We start from the raw sequence: 21,627 nt of genomic DNA, 5'->3' as shown, positions 1-21,627 counted from the left end.
GCCTGTGACCAGTTTTAATGCATGTTCATCCCCCACCCACAGTTGCATAGGCCCAGGTACCTTGAGTTTGGAATAACCTTTCTGAATATATTGTCCACATTTTTCATGTTCCCCTGTGGAAGCATAAAATTTACTCCACCAGTCAACAATTTCTTCCTCCTAAAGAAAGACACATCAAAATGGCAAAACCTTAGTGATGACCTGGATTTCCAATCATTGCAGGGAAACCATGTAACAGAAAAGAGAAACAGGTACTCTGAACCTGAAAGAAGTGAGATTATATGACTTTTGTTTACATGCACCAAAGCAATAAGAACTCTTCCACGTGGAAGGTGGAGCTGAAGTGATGATCCTTGGCCAATGAAATGTGTGCAGCTTTAATGGCCACAGCTATACTGGGTGATTTTCTTACATTCTATGGATACAGTCTATTCATTTCACTGTTTTTACTATTTTATCCTGTTGATATTTACATACACAAAGAAGAAGAAGGCAAAAGAGGATGAGATGGTTAGATAGCATCACAGACTCAATGGACATGGATTTGAGCAAACTCTGGGAGATAGTGAAGGACAGGGAAGCCTGGTATGCTGCAGTGCATGGGGTCGCAAACAGTGTGACTGAACAACAATATTTACATATACAGGTAAAGTGAAAAAAAAAAAACCAAACCTTTAGTATGTATTTACTATTCCATCCTCCAGTATGTGTTTTTCTATTATTTCATATCTTTAAGCCCTTTTAGCCAGTAACACATTGCAAAACAAAGCTCACTAAGCTAAGCATGGGAAAAACTGTTTCTAACTCAAGTTCTATCCTTTACATTATAAGCCATACCCTTATGTTACAAACCACGCCACATTAGGTATGCTGTTTAAAATCTCTGAGCAACACTTTCTTCATCCACTGAATAGGCTAACACTATCTTTCCACATCCACCTCATAGGGTTGTTTTGGACATCAAATAAGATGATTAGGAGAAGGAGCTTTGGTTATAAAATGTGAAGCAAGAGTACGGAGGCATTATGCTTTGTTTAGACCAGTGGCTCCCAATCTATTCTTGGAAATTCTAATTCAATCAGCCTGGAGTGAGACCTGGCATCCAGGATGCTTTCAAAAGTTCCCCAGGCAATGTGCAGCCAGAGTTGAGAACCTTTGGTGGTTCTTTGGGCAGAAGGGACGGCATTTGGAATCACTTGTGGAACATTCTCAAACTCCAGAAGGCTGTAGTTTATAGCAGGCTATGACTATAAATTCCACTCAGATTTAAAACAAGAATAGATCTTCATCAGACCCACCTGCATCTTAATCTACCTAGTAAAGACAGGTTGCCCAAAATAGTGTGTCATCAGCAACACAGCTCCTATTTCATCAGGGGGTGAGACAGAGGAAATACTCAAGAAAAACTATTTCTTCTCTGTGTACAGCCCACACATGTTTACACATATAGTTATTTACCCTCTATGGATCAGTAAACCCAATCCTGGATTTAAAAACAGTTTTTTTTTTAACATATCAGCTATAGGAAAATACATGAATTATAAATCTAGCAAATTGTATAAAACAGTTACCTTTTCTGTTAGCTGCTCATCACATACATGGCCAGGAAGAAGGCAAAACATGTATAGGTCACACGGAGGTAGAGACCCCATGAGCATTAGGTTGAACAAGAAAGAGAAAAGGAGACATTATTTTTCAACCATCATTTATATTATCAACATTCTGATGGTTTATTTATTCAAGATGATCTCATTATTAAACACACCTTTTTGGTTTCTTCTCTGAAAATATGCAAAAGAGTTACAAACAGTATTAAAATAAAAGGCTTGGAGGTAGTCACCCACATCCCATTTTAATAGAGTTAGACAATCTCTGTCCACCAGCACAGTGATTACATAGGATGCTGGGGGATTAGCGGGGTACAGTTGTTCACCCTCCTGCCCCAAACCTTTCATTCCATTTAGCTTTTAAAGTATATTCCCAGCTGGCTTAATTCTCATCTCTTCAAAAACTCCTGTTGCAAGATGTTTATACCCAACATGATTGCAACATCATTATTAATAAGCATCTTTTCTTGGTTTTTCCCTATGTTGATGTTATAGTACCAAATACATATCCATCCATCAAAGTTGTTCTATGATGTCAAGTCTCTCACTGACCAAATCCTTCCCTTTTGAGTTTCCGCATGGAGAATCCACCAGGAGATGAAAGAATTGACAGCTAGGATGTTGGGGTATGACTTTTCTCTAGGTACCTGCTGGAACGTTAGCCAAGCTCGCCCTCAGGGGCAGTTTGAAGAATTGTTGCCTCCTAAGTTCATTTCCAATATAAGGGAAATGTGATTCCTCACTACAGGCACTTCCTGCAGGGAGTGAGGGGTGGCTATGAGGCTTCTTTTGCAAGTGCCCCTCGGCATTTTCTGAATCAACTTTTGTTCATCACACAGAATTGCCAAGAGAAGCAGAGAGGCAGATAGAGGTGACAATTCTATTAGATTAGTATCAAAGTGCGACTAAGAGTTAAATCATCACAACTGAATTGAGATTTTGGAGAGAGGGATTTTACACCAAAGTGTTTGCACATTCTGAACTCAGATTTTTAGAATCTTTTTATTCACACCTATTTTCATCTATTTGAAACCTTTTCAAAGATATCAGCAGTTCATGATTTAAAAAGCATTTTCAAAACAGATTGCTGATGTTAAAATCTAGAATTAATACAGGAAAATGTATTCATGTCCACTTGCTCATAACTTCACATGAAAAAGTAACTGAAGCAACTTAAAGTAACTTGCTTCATTACATCCACAGGGCACAGTAGATTCTCCCCTGAAGCTTAAACAATCACATTTGTTTAAAGATCATCATTCGCTCCAAAATCTAAAAAGAATCTGAAAAGAGAGTTCAAGTCTCTAGAGCTAAGTCCCTGCAGCCCCAGGCAGCTTCACGCATTTTTTTATCATACATACATGCACTGTCGCTGGAGAAGCCATTTTGCTGAGTGCTGCTGACATGCTGCTTAAGCACTGGAATTGGAAGGTAATCGTTGAAACGGCCATGTAGGAACGTCCATGACATCTGGCTAGCACTTAGTGATTTGTCCCCCCACCCCCGTGTTTATTTTCCCGCTTTACTTGTGGTGGTGCTGAGCCCATCCGACAAGAGCTCTCACAGTCACCACAGGGTGGTGGTGTGAGTTTCTGTGAGCATGAGACTGTCTCCTGAAGCCACAGCCTCCAGCTTCCATCATCAGCACAGTGTTGACCCAGTCCCTCAATTTACCCATATAAAAGGCTTGAATTGAGTTAGTGGTAACAGACGTTCATCACACACACAAAGCATGTACATGTAACACATACAACACAACACACGTTACATGTGTGTATATTATGTGCATTACATGTGTGAACATATTTTACATGTACATATAATCCAGGACATCAGCAAGCTGGTCATTGGCTCTTCCAGAGCTCAACTTTGCTCATTTGACTTTGCATAGATGAGCCCTGTCTTCCCCAATGAACAGATGGAATCAGATTTTTAGGGGCCATTCCGAATAGCCTTTCTTATCACACAGTATATCTCCACCAGGTGTTAGGAGAGAAGCTGATTAAAGTGATATATAGTACATGAGAACGATATGACCTTCTCCTCAATCCCGCTGGGTCGCAACTTAAAATATGCTGTAAATTCAGCTTTCACTGTGTGTTGCTATGCCTCATCTCTTAACTACTGGGAAGAAATGAATGAGATTGGGGCATAGGTTGACTTTATTCTTTTTCTTGATCTTCCATACCTGGGGCTACCGAGTATACAGAAGACACAAAGGCCTGATTGACAATGGAATCTGGAGGCAGATCACAGGGTAGTATCTTAAACTGGCTTTTTCCAGAGTAGTTGTGAAAATGTACTTAAAAGATCTTAAGTATATTATACTTCTCCCTGGGCTATTACTGTTTTATTGGGAATATCTGGGGTTGTTTATAAAGTAAACACAGTGGTTTTACAAATTTGATATTGTCGTTTCTGACTGCAGAGTTCTCAGGGAATAGAATCAAACACACTGCTATGTGGTGCTGGCTGTGGAGCCCACATTTAATATGGTCCAATTGTTAGTGAGTTTAATGCAGTGGGAAGAAAGTGGATTTCTTTAAAGGCACTGTTTATGGACCTAACACATTAAAGTGCAATCATGTGTACTTTCTGGCCAGTTTGCACATTAAAACATGCTGTGAAAGTCCATCATGAATGCCAACAGAAACAGGGGGATATTTGATGTTTTCTTTTTTCTGGGCTGAGAACCCCCCCCAACCCTTTCCTTCTTGTCAAACTGGATGGAATGGTTTTAAAATAGGGTCCTGAGTGAGCATTTCCACCAATGTCTTAATTTCAAAACCACAGTGAATATAAAAGTCAGGGATATCCCATACACTGACAAATAGAGTCATTAAAAATCCATGACCCTTCTGTTTCATTTAGGGGGAAAAGAACATGTATCTCTCTTCTGAATGTTGTGATGCTGTATATTTGGTCCTGAGATTGCTCTTGCAAATGATATCACTCAGACCATCCACATCAACGGTTCTCACACCTGCCTGCACGTTAGAATCGCTTGGGGAGTTTTTAAAACTTACTGTTGTCTAGATTCCCCTCCCTCATGGAGAGTGCAGCACGGGCCCAAGTATTATTTTAAGTATCCTTGGTGACTGAGGGGAGAGGACATGAGTTCACACACAATGTCACCAAAGCTACTGATGAATGTAAGAGCCAGGTTCTTTACCATGATAAGCTGGTTTGTTATCTTAACTTTAGTTGCATTGAATGGTTGTTTGACTGAATTCATCTAATGCTTAGATACCTGGAAGATAAAACCAACATCATCCAATGAATGATCAGTTTTGAGCCTACCTTTGAAGCCAGTAATGGTTTGGTGTCCTCTATTTCTATAACGATGTCCCGGCAGGGTGGGGTAGACAAAAAGGAGGCTGCAAGATAGACAACTTCATAATCTAAGATACTTACAAAAATATAGTGGTAAGCTTTCTATTTCAAGTTTAACAGCCACACAGTGGATGGTAGAGTTTGCTCCTGGATAAGACTTACTAAATGGAGAAGACCACACCAGACTGTAGAAAAATAACCCAACAATTCATCACTTTCCCCAAAATATGATTGGTTTGAGACATTTTAAGGGGATTAGCTGGCCTGTTTTTTTTCTTTTACCTTAGATAGTTAGCCCAATGCCTGTAGATAGGGAATGCTGAAAAAAGCATTTTATCAGCACATGTCTTTAGAGGATGCAGGAGTGATATTGGGGCTGTGAGGGGGCTACAGAAAAGGAGTCTCCTTTTCATGGAGTCTGTTCTAAGACATAGAAAAGCAAAGCAGGGTCAATAGGCACATTTCAGGGCTGAAGTTGCAGCGGCCTCTTTCAGTCCCAGTTCTTACAGTATATGTAGAGGGAAAAGGCAACCATCCTGACTTTAGATAATTCCCAGAATGTTTGTGGCTCCAGAGTCTGGGGTTAGAGCGAGGGCTCATGAGCGACCCCCGGGGCTCACCAGATTTGGTTCAGCTGAATGGGATGCCAAAGCTTCAGCTTAGGGCAGGATGGAGTGAGAGGTACAGATGCCCTTTATGAATGAAGACATCAGGCAGACAGACATTCATCAGAAGGCCAGAACCCAGACAGAACAAATTCTGCCAAGCCAAAAGAACTTTTTGTTTGACCCAGCAATTGATGCGTAGGACATAAAGGAGGGAAAACACATTCTTTAAGCACCTACCATGTGCCAGGCAGTGGGCTAAACTGTTTACATACGTGATCTCATTTAACCCCTCAAAAATCTTGTAGAATAAGTGCATATGTGGCATTATACCCATTATAGAGATTAAAAACAAACAAACTGAGGCTCAGAGAAAGCAAGTCTGCTTCAGGTTGAACAATCAATCACAAGTGGAAGTAAGTAATCTAGGTCTCTCTGACTTTAACACTTATGTTTTAACTGTCATACCAGAGTACAGAGCAAAGCAGGACCTTTGTAAATGTCGAAGAAATGATCAGGGGAACACTGGGGAAGCAGAGGAGACCGACATTGAGAATCTACGAGGCACCAGTTGCTATGCTGTTGCTAGGTGGTTGAATATACACGTGGCACACCCAGATCTATCAGCAGTCTCCATGCTTCCAAGATAGTTTCCCCCAACTCCCAACAACTGTAGCAACACAGAAGGGTGAGTGGGCAGGCATGCTGGAAAACTGCCTGCAGGTTCCTTTCTATATCATCAGTTCTCCACTTCACAGTCCTCATGTCAACAAAAGCTCAGGAAGGGGAGGCAAGTTCTTCTGTGTGCTTCCCCCACAAGACCAGCCAAGCATATCCCTGGACTCTTACCTCAACTTGGTTTAAACAAAGTATCAGGTGGATCTAAAATAACAGATTCTGGTCTTGGGAACACTGTGTTCCCCATTCACCTTAAGAATTTTCCTCTTCAGGGACTCTCTGAAGCCTTGACCACATTAACTACATAGAATTATGAACCAGGAGGCCTCTGCCTGCCCCTGACCTACTGACACACATAGGTCCACTCAGATTCTGAGGCCAGAGAAAATCTGCATTTATACCTTCCTAATGATTTCACATATTTGTGCCAAAGAGTGTTCCCTCATGAAAGCAGTAGGAAAAACACTTTCTCTCCATTATGTAATCCCAGATAAAAGAACGCCTGCAGTTATGTGAATCCTTGTTATAAAAATGTTGCTGTTTAGGCACCATCTATTCAGCACAAAACGCTTTGCATGGGAAATGTATGGATAAATGTAGGGTTTTGCACAAGTGTGACTGTGGATTTTTTTCTCTCTTCTCTGAATCAGGGATTCGGGATGCTCAGACCCACAATGGATAAGTTTCAGAGGCTCTGTAAAATCAATACCAAACCTTATGGAAGATTACACAGAACCAGTTAGCAGCACAGCTGCTCAAACAGAAGACATCTGTTTCAGTTTTGAGGCCGCCAGCGATCAGCTGAATGGGTGTCAGTTCTCCGCTGGGTCTAATCTCACAAGCCTAGGGTCTCTAGGATCTTGCTCATGGGTGGGATCCAGTACCCAGCCCCTAACACAGTCTCTAGCACATGGTAAATAAAAAAACAAGTAATTCTTGAATAGACAAGTGCAAAATGCTATCCATATAGTTATTATTTTATATAGAACACTAAAATAATACTATAGCCTGCTTTATCACTTACTTATTAATTACGTGACCTAAAGTCAGGCATTTAAACTCAGCAGGTGTTATTTTTCCCTCCACAGGTAACAATGAAATCATATGTTTCAAATCACATCACAACAATGTTGTGATGCATTAACGAGGTGGAACAATAGATAGAAAGCAATTTAAAACTCCCCTGCTCCTTCAGTGCTCACAGAGGGGCCCCTGTATCTCCCATCAAAATATTTATCATGGCAAACTGCAATCATCCATTGTCCCGTTTGATTTTTCTGCTGGATAACACAAAAAAGAATGTTTTTTCCAGGAGCAGGATATTTCAGAAGGTAACAGCTTGAGCATCCGGCCCCTCCAAATGAGGCCAGGATTCAAGGGGAGCTCTGCTACTTACTAACTGTATCACCTTGGGAAGGTTACACGGCATGCTGTCAATCAAACTGTTCCCTCATCTGCAAAACCTGGAGAATAAGTACTCGCACTTTGAGAAGTTGGTAAAGATGAAATCAGCTCAACATGAAAAGACTCAAGATGTTATTTAGAGACTTGGATTTCCCTTTTTTAAAAATTGGAGGATAATTTCTTTACACTGTTGTGTTAGTTTCTGCTGTACAACGTGAATCAGCTGTAGGTATACATACATCCCCTCCCTCTCAAGCCTCCCTCCCACCTCCCCATCCCACCCTTCTAGGTCACCACTGAGCTCCAAGCTGAGCTTCCTGTGCTACACAGCAGCTTCACATTATCCGTTTTACACATGGTTGTGTATTTATGTCAGTGCTACTTTCTCAGTTCGTCCCTTGCATTTACCTTTTAGCTGTGGTACGATGTCCTCCTTTCCTGCATAAGGGTCACAGCGAAAGCGGTCCAGGCGATCAATGGTGCACTGGCCCACGACGGGCTTGCGCCCGAACTGCCGGTGGTCGATGACCTTGATCACCAGCGGAGGCATGTACAGTTCCTCCTTGGGCAAGAACTGGGGAGGGAGGGGGGTCACAGAGGTGGGTGTCACTTCTCTGTACAAGTCCTGACAAGGGCAGCTTTGCCAATTAACTCCCCCAAAGGGACCATCCCAGGCTCTCTCTGCCCATTTGGCATAGGCCCAGGGCCCCACAGTGAGCAGTTCAGTAACATACATGCCAAGCTAGCAGCCTAGAGCCGAAGGGCCTGAGCTCTGAACCAGATGCCTGGGGTCAAATCCCCGCTCTGCCACTGACAGCTGCATGACATGATCTTAGGGAACCTTTCTGTGTCCCAGGGATCTCAATAACAGTAGGGTTGCTGAATTAATGAACGTGAAGTGCCTAAAACTGTACCTTAGTGCCTGGCTCTGCTCTGTTAACAGGGTGTGAAGTCAGCACTTACTTAGAATTAGTTAAAATTTAGAAATGATTGAGATAAAACTGAACCTTCACAGGAAATAACTGTGGCTTGGGAGTCTTTCAGCCCTGGAAGTTCAATGCCAAAATAGGATGCTCTTTTATCATTGTCTCCTGGTTCCTCTACGTACAGTCTGGTGACCTTGGTGACACTGTCTGATTGGGGAATCATGGGCTGGTGTCAGGTCTGCCTGGTATGTGGCTCAGATTATTTCCACCTCTGTCCTTGCACAGGAATAGAAGTTGGGGTCAACTGAGAGGCTTTCCTCACTTCTGCTGACCAAGGCTAGATTCCAGACTAGAGCTAGGGAGGCAGGGAGGGAGCTGGCGAGAGGACAAGGACGGGCAGAGTGGCTCCAGGATCACTCTGGGATTCTGGCTCGGAGCCTCCAGGGGGTGCTCACTGGTAGCATCCCAAGGGGAAAGCATGGGCTTTGAAGCTGGAGGGACCTTAAGTCTGAATTCTGGCCACCCACATGCTAGCTGTGTCCCCTCGTGTAAATCACTTAACCTTTCAGTTTTCTCCAAAGCACACGTCAGAGGAATGAAAATGCCTGCCCTGCAGACTGGAAGACTTGATGCAGGGAGTGTGAACGCAGCTGGCACTGGGTTCTACGTAGCTGCTGCTGTAGTCTTGACAGAGTCTCTGCCACACAGGCAGCACCTGGCACTGGTTATGGAACTGGGAGAGGGTATTTTCCCCTCTAGGTCTTGGTTTCCTTATCCGTAAGAGGAAGAGTTAAGCCACATGACCCTAGAGTTCAAGAGCCATGTGCTGGAGGCCCCAAGGGCAGAAAAATGACTGGGGTGGGAAAAGGAATGGGAAGGTTCTAGAACTTCCACCCCATCAAAACTGAGGCAATGTATCTCTTTTTATAGTAGAGTATAAAAAGAAAGGTTTTCCTGTTTTAAAAAGTTAAGGATTTAACTGCTTTAAAGATGGAAAGATGGAGTAGCCTTTTCTTGCTCCAAAGTATTATGGGGTCTGCAATGGAGGACTGTGAACCAGATCTGAGGCTGCCAAACTTCTAATAACCAGAGGGGAACATCGATGGAACAAAAGTGGGCACCATCCCTAGGGGCGCCTGGAGGCAGGGCACAGTCACAGGCTGCCAGTCCACAGCCCCATCACCCCATTACTCTGCAGCTCCCTTTCCCCAGCCAGCCAGTCACTATGGGGGATTCTGGTTCACACACATACACAGGGGCATGGCTGGGGGTTAATATTCTGTTCTTAGAGGATTGACTAAGAGCTTGTCATAGAGAGCTGACTAGATGGAAGTGTCCTGGAGAAATACCTTAGATACTCATAGATACTTCTGTGTCACTGGGGCTCTTTGAAGCTTTAAGGAACTATCGCTACAGTGGGAGAATCTAAGGGAGGATAGTCACTGACAAGCAGACTAAGGCAGGGTTTTTCTGTTTGTTGTCGGACTTTGGAAATATATTAATATATAATGTATGGATTTGTGTATATTCACTTTTCAAATACAAGTCAGCCATTCAACACACATGAACTATTATGGAGTCTTGATACGGTACCACTCTCATGAAGAGAACAGAGCTTGGGAAGTTGGGTGTCTTCTTCAGGTTTCTGATCACCACTGACTCAACCCTTTCCCCTCCACACTCCACAATGAGACTGGGGGAGGTGACAGAAGCCATCTGGTAATTCTTCATATTTCTTAAGCCCCAAGCTAGAATCTAAGAAAACAATATAAAGAGAAGGGGAAAAAAAACCAGCATATTAAAAATATTCAAAAGGAAACATTCTTTCTGAATAACTAGTAAATTCTTTAAGACAGACTTGTACCGATTTGCCTCAGATCTCTGAGAATGTTATTCTAGAAAGCCTGGAGGTCAGGCAGAGAAAGCGTTTTTGCCCATTTTCTTCCCTTATCTGAGCCGATAAAAGAGCAGAGCAGATAAGAGCGCACAGATCAAATCCCGGCTGCGCCACAGCTCTGAGAACTCTGGCAAGTTAGTAACCTCTCTGGCTCAGCTACAAAAGGAGCTGAGAGTATTCCCCATCATAGGGTTATTCTGAGGATCAACTGTAAAACTCTTAACACCGAGTCTGACCTGCAGGCATTTATTCAAACATAAGAGCTATAGTTTAAAGTCATCTGTCTCAGTCTTATTAGCAAGACAGCCCAAGGATGGAAACCTCCAGGTAACAGGTTGTTACTGGACAAACGGAGAGCCCTCACTAGTAGGCAGGATGCTGTCCATCAAGTTCCCTCTGCCTGTATCTGCTCAGACTGTCCGACACGTCACCATTTCCCATTCTTCCCATCCCTCCCTCCGCCTCCCCCTCAGGTCCCCTTTTCTCAGGACACACAGACATGCTGCTAGAGTCCATCTCCTCTCTCCCAGTTCTCCAGCTGACCTGGGAAACTTAGAAATCCACTGGCTCCCAGTAAATGGGAATTCTAAATTCCCTCAGCAATACTGGGATTGACTTGTTTTTATTGCTTTGATGAGTATTCTATTTTCCATGAATATTTCTGTTTTGTGGACAAATTCTAAAGGAAGTTGAGGACAGCAAGACAAGACACAGCAAGATTCCATTCCTATACAAAAGATTCCAATTCGGTGGCCACATCCATTTGATCTGACCAATAAAACAGAGCAAGCAGCATACCTCAATGGCAGTGAGCTGAACCACAGGCCTGATGCCCTGGGGGACCATGTACAGATTTGGTGCCCTTTGCGAGGGAAGAATGGGAAGGTTGGAGCCATCCTGTGAAACAAACACGGAAAAGTCAATGCCTCCCTTTGGTTCAAGTAAACAGTGCCTGGAGTTGTTAACAAGTGTTTTAATTGGCTACTCTGAAAAAAATGTATGAGTGAGAACTCATTAAGTACCTTGTGCCTCAGGATCAACTCTGCAGTTACAAGGACATCCCCACAGGTTTTGTCTCCATTCATCACTGGGTACCAGAGAAGTTTGGGAGTGATGTCCATTTCTGAGTCTAGTTTCACCAGAGGAGAGCACATGCTTCGTCCTAAAAATTCATCTTTGCCCTAGAGAAAAAAGCAATCCTGAAATTCTCTGACAATCGTCCTTATAAATCTCCATCATTCCCTAAATTATCTTAGAAATGCTAAATTACCTACCACTTGGTCATTGTCAAAAAGTTCGATGATAACCTTGGGTGGGTTCTGTAGGATGGTTTGGGGTTCCCCATAAATTTCAATTTCATCGAATATAATCGTTTGGTCCCATGTGGGATTCAGAGTTGAGTGGATGATCTCAGTGGTTTTGCTTCGATGAAGAAAGGAGACATGAGCATATGGATCTAAAACAGAAAAAGAGAGTAACAGTGGGCCATGGCTGAGGTCTGAAACCATAGAACTCGCGGAAGAAAACATAGGGGTAGGCTCCTTGACACTGACTTGGACATGGGTTTTTAATTTGACACAACAAAGGCAACAAAAGCAAAAATATACAAATGGAATTACCTCAAACTAAAAAGGTTTCTATGCAACAAGGTGAATCACCAACAAAATGAAAGGCAAACTATAGATGAATGAATAAAAAATATCTATCTATATAGGTAGATACATACATACAATAAAATATAATTCAGCCTTAAAAAAGAAGGAAATTCTGCCATTTGTGACAACATGCATGAACCTGCAGGGCTGAAGTGAAATAAGCCAGACACAGAAAGACAAATACTACAGGGTATCATTTATATGTGAAACAAACAAACAAAACAGTCTTAACTCAGAGAAACAGAGAGGAAAATGGTGGTCCCAGAGGTGGCTGGGGGCAGGCGAAATGACGTGAATTAAAGAGTATAAACTTCACCTGCAAGATGAATAAGGTCTGAGGATCCAATGGATAACATGATGACTACAGTTAATACTTTTTGTATAACTGAAATCTGCTAAGAAAGTACAACTGAAGTGTTTGCACCAACTCACAAAACGTAAATTTGAGAGACGATGAATATGTTCACTCAATTGTGGGAATCCTTTCACTAGGTGTACATATGTCAAATCATCACATTGTTCACTTTAAACTGTCAACTATACCTCAGTACTGCTGAAAACAGCTGCTGCTGCTAAGTCGCTTCAGTCGTGTCCGACTCTGTGCGACCCCATAGACAGCAGCCCACCAGGCTCCACCGTCCCCGGGATTCTCCAGGCAAGAACACTGGAGTGGGTTGCCATTTCCTTCTCCAGTGCATGAAAGGGAAAAGTGAAAGTGAAGTCGCTCAGTCGTATCCAACTCTTAGCGACCCCATGGACTGTAGCCTACCAGGCTCCTCCGTCCATGGGACAGCTAAGAAATATTAAAAAAAAAAAAAAGAAGAAGTAATCCACTTCTCCTCATGCTTAATAATTTCACCAAACCTTTTACAACTGCCTGGGAGCTGACCTATCTGAGCAATACCCTGCTGTCTAACTTGAAGATTTTGCACAAGCTGAAAGGATGCCTGGCTGTTAGCATTGCAGCATCTTATGAATGGGATTCCTTGCTTTTATCCTGATGGTATACCTTCTGTTTCAAACTGCAAGGCATGTGCTTCGAGCTGTACGCAACTTTAGTCAAGAAAAGAACTTTGACTTGCAATGATTGAGTGCCCCCTGGTGGTGAATATTCAAAAATGTCTTCAAAAACCATTCTGGAGCCGTATTAGAGATAACCTTAAATCTGCTTTAATTTGTCAGAAAAGGAAACCATTCACAAATATTGGCTAATATTAGTGCTCAGAACACACCTCACAATTTATGTGAGCATGCCAGAGTGTCAGGCAACTGGTCCTAGAGCTGGTTCCATAAGGGACACTCTGCTGGCCTGCAGGTCCTGAAGTGGAATGCTCCTCCTATAGCTCAAGGAAATTAAAAGATGCTTGCTCCTTGAAAGAAAAGCTATGACAAACCTAGACAATATTAAAAAGCCGAGACATCCCTTTGCCTACAAAGGTCCCTATAGTCAAAGCTATGGTTTTCCAAGTAGTCATATACAGATATCAGAGTTGGACCATAAAAGAAGGCTGAGCACAGAAGAATTGATGCTTTCTAATTGTGGTGCTGGAGAAGACTCTTAAGAGTCCCTTGGACAGCAAGGAAATCAAACCAGCCAATCCTAAAGGAAATTAACCCTGAATAGTCATTGGAAGGACCGATGTTGAAGGTGAAGCCATCTGATGTGAAGAGCTGACTCACTGGAAAAGACCCTGATGCTGGGAAAAATTGAGGGCAGGAAGAGAAGGGGGCAACAGGGAATGAGATGGTTGGGTGGCATCATCAGCACAATGGACATGAGTTTGAGCCAACTCCAGAAGATAGTGAAGGATAGGGAAGACGAGTGTGCTGCTGTCCACGAGGTCACAAAATGTCAGACACGACTGAGCAACTGAACAACAACAACAACGCTAGCCCAGGGAGCCCAGGAACTAGTTATGGTCCCACCAGCAACCGCACACAAATTCCCAAGCAGCAGACACCCAGAACCTTCCTCTGAGAACCAGTCCAAAGGCAGCAAAACTAGAGGGGGTGTCAGTGTGAGGGGTGATGAAGTCTCATGGTTTGTTGGTGCTGGAAATTTGGGGAGCAGGCAGCAGAGGTCATCAAGATGGACTCCAAAGTAGGGAAATGGGTGAACTAGTGGTAATCATTTTGTCAACTTAGAGAGCTACAAAAAATACTTATATATATATAAATGTGCTGACTTACCAACCAACCCAAGCATTCTGGGGTAAAAAGAGAGCTGTAAGTATAAACAAGAGAGCAGAAACTACTTTTCTTCTTGGTGTTTTTCATCACTTAATCATTAATGATTATTAGTATTAAAAGACCACATATCTTCTCCAGCACTCAGCAGCTGTGCTCAACATACCCAGCCATTGTCTAATGACTGAGCCATTGACTTCATGCATATCAAACTACTTGCTCTCAATAAGGAAAAGCTTTTTGTTGTTGTGCAAAATAACTGAAAGCATCCACTTGATGAAGAGTAGAATCAAGCTAGCCTGCTGTGTAATAACATGTGAGATGAAGTTTTTTTTTTTCTTTACCTGAAAAGCTATCCTTGTCTAGAGCCATGAGGTTTCTGGCTTGATAGATATAGCAGCGCAGGTGGTAAACGTAGACTCCTAAAAAGAACGGGATGGAGGTTACTTATCAGAAAGAGAACACTGTAAACTGCTATTTTTCTATTTGGAGATAATATATGTTTCAGACAAATGGGTTACCCAAATCCATTTCCCCACAATTTATATTGTATGTATAGAAGGTATACAACGGTGACGATGTGTCTTCCAAGGTAGTTCTGTTTCCTGCAAAATGAAGCATTGTAAAAATGCCACAGGAAGTTCATTGCAAGTGTGTCAATCAGGACAGTGTACTCCTGGTATAAACTACCTGGATTTAGGGTATTACTTGTCATTGCTGACCTTTAAAATGACACTGGGTCTCTAGGAGTTACTGAAATAGGGCTTTCTATACCATTTCAGCACCAGATCTAGGAAACAATTATCTGTTAAGTTTTTCTTTGCTATTTCAAAGACTTTGTACTTCTTCTCATTATCATTTTAATGCATAAATGATCCTCCCCACTACACCGCTACCCCACCCTGCCCCTGCAAACACACATAACTTGAGAAGCAGTCGAGTACTGTGATTCACTACACCGATTCTGGGCTTCTCTGGTGGCTCATACAGTAAAGAGTCTGCTTGCAGTACAGGAGATCCAGATTCAATCCCTGGGTCGGGAAGATTCCCTGGAGAAGGGAAGGGCTACCCACTCCAGTATTCTTGCCTGGAGAATTCCATGGACAGAGGAACCTGGGGGGCTACAGTCCACGGGATTGCAAAGAGTCAGACAGGACTGAGCGACTAACACTTTCAGAGTATTGTGATTCACTACCAAATGCTAGGAACCAGACTACTTCAGTTCAAATTTGATCTCTAGTGCCTACAAGCTACAAGATCTTGGTCAAATAATTTAATCTTTCTGTATTTGATTTCTTCCTGTGAAATTGGGAACAATAATGGTACCTACCTTCTAGGGTTGTTATCAAAATTAAATGAGATAATATATGCACAGTACCTGGCACATGCTAAGACTAATATATGAGTATTTGCTATTATTATTACAGAGTAGGTCTGCTTCATACCAAAATTCCTGAAGGTTATCACTAAAACCAACCTTAACTTTTTGAACTTTTTCTGTAATTAAAATAATCTTTGGAGGGATCTTGATAGAATGAGTAAATATCAGACAGGTTATGTTAAGATTAAATATTTAACCACCCTCTACCCCAAATATAGTTATTAAAACTGTATTTTAAAAAATCACATTCATGATGTGATGGAAATGCAAGTCACATTTACACAAAAGGATTTTTTAAAAATCACGTTTGGTGATTCATAGTTATCCTGAGATAAAAGTCATAGAAGTGAAGTTCACAAATATATGTTTAAAACTTACTGTCAAAATTACAGGAAACAATGGGAGTGTTTGCTCCAAATACTGTGGTGGCACTGTGCTTCTGTTTTTCTACGCTCTTTTCCTCTCCATCCTCGGTAGTGTCTGCGCCCTAAAATAAGAGGCAGGAAAACCAATTAGTAATGTCTAAAAATGAAGAGGTAAGAATTAGAAACAAATGGAATGGTTAATTTTAAGAGTTTTTTTTAATCCAATCATTCCATCTTTAAAAATGAATGAAGCCCAGCATAGCGACAGAGTGGAAAGCTAAAGCCAGCCTTTCTATCTCAAGACCAGGTTTACCAAACCCTACTCGTTGGGGGTGGAGGGGTGGGGGAAAGAAAAGTGAAAGTCGCTCAGTCTGATTCTTTTTGACCCCATGGACTGTACAGTCCATGGACTTTTCCAGGCCAGAATACTGGAGGGATTGAACCCAGGTCTCCCACATTAGAGGTGGATTCTTTATCATCTGATCCACCAGGGAAGCTCTGGGGGGTAGGGGGAGGAAAGCATAAAGGATATGTAAGAGTATTAGGAGGAAGAGAGGAAGAAAAAGTGGTGGAGGAAGAACAGAGAAAGGTAAGTGTGTAGAAATACAAAAATAGGTTGTGTCCACACACAAATTTCCAAAAATGGTCCCTGACCACCACACTGGTTTAAATCAATCACCATCATTTTCTTCATTCATTCCTTCTACCATTCTGCTTTTTCCCTCCCTGCTTTTCTATTGTGCTTCTGTGTGAAATGTTCTGTGATCTTCTGAGCCATCTTTCTGTTTTCCTTCCCCTCACACCTGTATATTTAACTTTCTTGGCTTGTTGAACAGTTGTAGTTTCCAGAGTATGACCCAAAGAACCTAAGCTTGGAATATTAATAGACGTCACCCACAGCAAAGGCTTCGGAACAGATACACTTGAAGAAAAGGCTAGGTGAACCAATATTAAACGGGTTTCTTAGAACCTTCCATGTGTCAACGGTCTATTTATTCTACATTGCTGAGCACCTACGATGTGTGGCTTTCTACCAAATTCGGTGCAGTCTTACAGTAGTGGAGTCGGTGGCCTTATATCCAACACGCATGTGTCTTCCCTCTGTGAATATAATTTGAATTTTGGCTATTTACTACTTACAAGGGCCCCTTCAAGTTTAAAGATGGCAGCTGCACCATGTGTTTCTGAAGGAGCCATTTTTCTCCTCCAGCGTCTACGGCGAAAGGTATCTGAGCCACGCTGTTTCCAGTGAAATTTCCAGCCAATTAGAGAAGCGTATTCCCAGCCCTCCCGGTCTTCAAATTCTGCCATGGCCTAAAACAGAGGTAAAACATTTAACAATAATCATCACCACAACAATGTTTCTTATATTGATAAAGCAGTTTACCTGATCAATCAACAAATACGTATCAAAAGTCTACTCTGGGCCAAAGCACTGTGCTAGAAGCCAGGGTACAACAGAGAACAAAATAGACAGGCTCAGGACTTCCCTGGTGGTCCAGTGGTTAAGAAGCTGCCTTGCAATGCAGAGGATGTGGGTTCGATCCCTGTGTGCCCTTGTGTGCCACAACAAAAGATCCTGCGTGATACAACTAAGAATCGACACAGCCAAATAAATAAATAAAATACGAAAAAAATAATAGACAGGTTCTCTGCCCTTACAGAGCTGATGGACCATGGGGATGCAGAGAGAACAGCAGCAACTGAGGTGAAATGAGATTTTGCCAAGGTGATGGCTGTATCATCACGAGCCCCTTATTTAGACTTGGTAGCAGGGATGGGGTGGGGTATGAGGGGAGGGGTAAATCAAATGGATTCTTTCGCAAATTGCTTTTTATTTTCTCACTTCATTAGCTTACAAGCACACTGCTATTGTGATATAGTTAGGAAAACATTATTATTTCACTTTACATATGGAGGGAAGAAATGATGCCACCCTCCCCAGGGTTTAAGCGTTTAAGATAAAAACTTCTATAGCTAATAAGTAAATCACGGTATACTACTTCTAGAATAACTACTATAATGACTAAGGTAGTTTTTATCTTAAAAACTATTTCTACTTAATTATCTCAGTTTTCAGTGTTTTCTTCAATTCATTCAGCAAATGTAAGTGCCTACCATGCAGTACTGAGTTAAGAGCTGAGGAAGCAGTGAAGAAAGAGATGGGGTCCTTGCCCTCCTGTAGCTGACATTTCAGTGGTAGAAATTTTACATAAATATCTTAAAAGTGTGACTAGATTTAGTAGATGTAAAATAATACTGAATAATATATATGATTTCAGAAATAAGAGCTTCATGTAGGTTATCAATGTAGGGGCTATTTTTTTCAACTTTGAATAAACAGAAAATCCAGGTCCAGGAAGATCTTGTAATTAACCCTCTAGCAGTGTTACTAGTGGTACAGAAATATTTCATGAAGCCAGGAGTGAGGCAGGTTGGGGAACGTGATCAAAGTCTCTCAACAATACTCTTTGGTAGAACTGGGCCACGTTTCTGGTCTTCTGACTTGCTCAGTGATCTTTCCACCTCACCTTGGCACTCTCATCTGGAAGAAGGGAGTCAAAGTGCCTCTAGAAATTTCTCACCCCATCAGGATAGGGCTGATTGCAAAACAAACATTCATCAGCTCATTCATTCTACTCCATTATTTATTAGGAACAAGATCCTGAGCTAGCAGAAAAGATACGATAAGAAGATGAGAATGGTTCCATCTTTGGAAGCACAGAAGAACTGAGAAACTCACTGGTTAATAAAAAGCCACTTCATCACATCTACTGTAAGTCAGGCACTTTGTGGAATATAAAGAGTTCCAATTTAGAATGAGCTTAGCCTGAGTTCCCTCTATCACTTACTAGACGTGTGGTGGTGGTTTAGTTGCTAAGTTGTGTCTGACTCTCATGAACACATGGACTATAGCCCGCCAGGCTCCTTTGTCCATGGGATTTCCCAGGCAAGAATACTGGAGTGGGTTGCCATTTCCTTCTCCAGGGGATCTTTCCTGACCCAGGAATCAAACCCAGGTCTCCTGCATTGCAGGCAGATTCTTTACCGACTGAGCTACGTGGGTAGCCTGAAGCAAATCCATTTAACCTCTGTGAGGACTGTCTGTAAAATGAGGATGAAATGCAGATTTTGTGGATTAGAGATGATATATGTTCAGTGCTTGCCATCACAGAAGGCACACAAAACATACCACTTACTATTGTTATTAGTATTATTGTTCCACTCAATTTATTATTATTCCATTTAAGCTTATAATACCCTAATTAGATGCGTGATATTATACCCATTTTGCAGATGAGAAAGGAGATAAAGCCAGGATTTGAATCTTTAGATGTCTTGTTCCAAGTCCTGAGCCACTGCCACTACTACAATATGCTACCAAAATAATTTCTGCTTCTATTAGTGCCTCTTGAGTGGTTCTCATTACTTAGTCTGCTTCAGAATCACTTGGAAGACTTAGTTGTTGAAACATAGAATGCTGGGCTTACCCTCAGAGTTCCTCAATCAGTAGGTTAGAGGTGGGGGCACACTTTTAGAACCTTGAGCAGGGTTCTCAGGCAAATGGTTTCTGTAGAAACAGCCGGATTAACTGTGGTTCTGAGTGAGAGCCACCCGCTCCCTCCCACTGCTCCTCTTACCCTTGCGGTACTCGAAGTGGATTGTGTTAAATCTTTCTTGCGTTTTCGGACCAGCCTTCGGCGTCTATGAGTATGATACATTTTTTCTGCTGCGACCCAGGATTTGGGCTTATTATCAGGAGGAATGGTAATTCCATACTCCCAGCCTGAAACAGAGTTGGTGGATGTTTATCCAAAAGAGATGCACTTGCCAGGTTGCCAAATAAAGTTTGGCACTAAAGTTAAATAAAGTTCCAGGAAACACCCAGTCACTCTGTCCCCCTCCCAACATTCTCCACTGTCCTGACTGAATGCCACTGCTCCTTTCACTCTTGTGCAATCCGCCAAACAGAATACAGCCATATTCCCCTGGATTCTTCCTCAAGAAGCTTCCTTTGTGGCCATGGGGTTCACCTTCATGTTTATACTTTCCATCATTCATGGAAATTGAATGCATCTAAGAATAAAGTGGGGCTTCCCAGGTGGCTCAGTAGTAAAGAACCTGCCAATGCATGGAGGCAGAGGAGACGCAGGTTCGACCCCCTGGGTTGGGAAGATCCCTGGAGGAGGGCATTACAACCCACTCCAGTATTCTTGCCTGGAGAATCCCAAGGACAGAGGAGCCTGGTGGGCTATAGTCCATGGGGTTGCACAGAGTCAGACACAACTGAGCATGCACTCACACAAGAATAAAGCCCACTATGAGAGGCATTTGGGAACAGTGATAGAGGGCATGGCCTGTGTAGTAACAGACTGGGTTCAAATCCCAGCATCGCCATGTGTGGGCTGTTTACTTAAAAACTTTCTTGCAAGTTGGTAAATCTGCTGGGGGCCAAATGTCCCCAGCATAAAGGTAAAATATACCTTTTTCAAAAGAATGAATCAAAATAATGCAAGCAAAGCATGAGGACCATGATCAGCACACAGTTTGCACTCCAACAATGTTAACTATTATTAGAAGGGCTGGTGTATGCATCCAGATCAAGAAACTTATAACCTATTTCAAATCGTCCTTATTAATGGTAGCTCTTTCTGTGTACTAGTCCTTCAGAAGAAATTTAAAAATCAAATTTTCTCTTTGGACAATTCTAAATGTTTTAGTTCCATTTAATGTTAGATTTCTAGCCATAGAAAAGGATAAGCATCATTACCAGAAGCTATGTCAATAATCTATCTTACTGCTGAATAGGGTGACTTTTAAGGCATTCTGCAGTTCTTCTTTCCGAACTAGGGGGCTCCTGAGTTAGTGTGATGTTCCCAGGGAGGGTATGGTGTGGTTAGAATAGAGAAACTCGAAACTCCAATCCCCTCCCAAATTCTCACTGGATCCCTGGCATCTCGAAGTCCAGTTACCTGGGAGCCTGTCACCTTGTATCTTGACAGCCTAACAACACCCTGCCCTTGTCCAGGTACCTGCTTGTCTTCCAGATTCTGCATCTAAATAGTCACAGGTAACATCACCTGATTCCCTCTTGTCTTAGACCAGAAGATGGGAGACTCTTCCCTCCCAAGGAAACTTGACTTTAACCAAGGCATTGTTGGAGAGCCCCTGGTCGGGTAATAGGTCTGAAATGTTACCTCTCTCATCCACTGCACGATTAATGTCATAGACCCATGCATCATCCTCCCATTCCCAGCCTGGAGGGCAAGTGAGCTCGCTCGGTGATGCTGCTTTATCGCCGTTCTTTACAAAAAACAAACAAATAAAAACAACAAATAAAGAGAAAGAAGCCACAGTGTTAAATAAGAGGCAAATGTGAGATAGGATTCCTTACACTTAACTATAGATTCACATGCTAATTTGATACCTTCATAGGCAATCGTTTCAGAAGAATTCCTAATCTATACACAATTGCTAAACAGTAACTAGTTGTTAAAAGAATACTTTGTTTCTACTATTAAGGGATATGTTATGTTAAACCACAGGAAACTGTTTTTTGTAGGTTAAAAATGGTCAAAGATCAGCAAT

The 21,627-nt window shown here is 42.2% G+C and overlaps 1 protein-coding gene across 5 annotated transcripts in view; it reads right to left on the bottom strand.

The window, feature by feature from the left end:
- The window catches only part of MYOF (myoferlin), a 176,378-nt gene that overhangs the window by 28,269 nt on the left and 126,482 nt on the right, over positions 1-21,627 (bottom strand). For 2 of the 5 annotated variants that reach the window (XM_081554058.1, XM_081554071.1), the window contains 13 exons: positions 21,237-21,342; positions 19,680-19,825; positions 17,179-17,352; positions 16,052-16,160; positions 14,637-14,714; positions 11,725-11,906; positions 11,473-11,631; positions 11,249-11,347; positions 10,147-10,308; positions 8,036-8,201; positions 4,908-4,984; positions 1,572-1,583; positions 61-159 (listed from right to left, as the gene is read on the bottom strand). In XM_081554058.1, the coding sequence (XP_081410184.1) occupies positions 61-159; positions 1,572-1,583; positions 4,908-4,984; positions 8,036-8,201; positions 10,147-10,308; positions 11,249-11,347; positions 11,473-11,631; positions 11,725-11,906; positions 14,637-14,714; positions 16,052-16,160; positions 17,179-17,352; positions 19,680-19,825; positions 21,237-21,342 (1,569 nt within the window). Of the gene's footprint in view, positions 1-60; positions 160-1,571; positions 1,584-2,947; positions 3,026-4,907; positions 4,985-8,035; positions 8,202-10,146; positions 10,309-11,248; positions 11,348-11,472; positions 11,632-11,724; positions 11,907-14,636; positions 14,715-16,051; positions 16,161-17,178; positions 17,353-19,679; positions 19,826-21,236; positions 21,343-21,627 lie in introns of all 5 variants that reach the window. The other 3 variants (XM_081554035.1, XM_081554046.1, XM_081554067.1) reach the window with 3 other exon arrangements.

This window comes from Giraffa tippelskirchi, chromosome 2 (genome assembly GCF_054371585.1).
Source record: "Giraffa tippelskirchi isolate mGirTip1 chromosome 2, T2T-mGirTip1v1.2.pri, whole genome shotgun sequence".
Classification (NCBI taxonomy): domain Eukaryota; kingdom Metazoa; phylum Chordata; class Mammalia; order Artiodactyla; family Giraffidae; genus Giraffa; species Giraffa tippelskirchi.
This window is presented reverse-complemented; position numbering and strand designations above follow the sequence as displayed.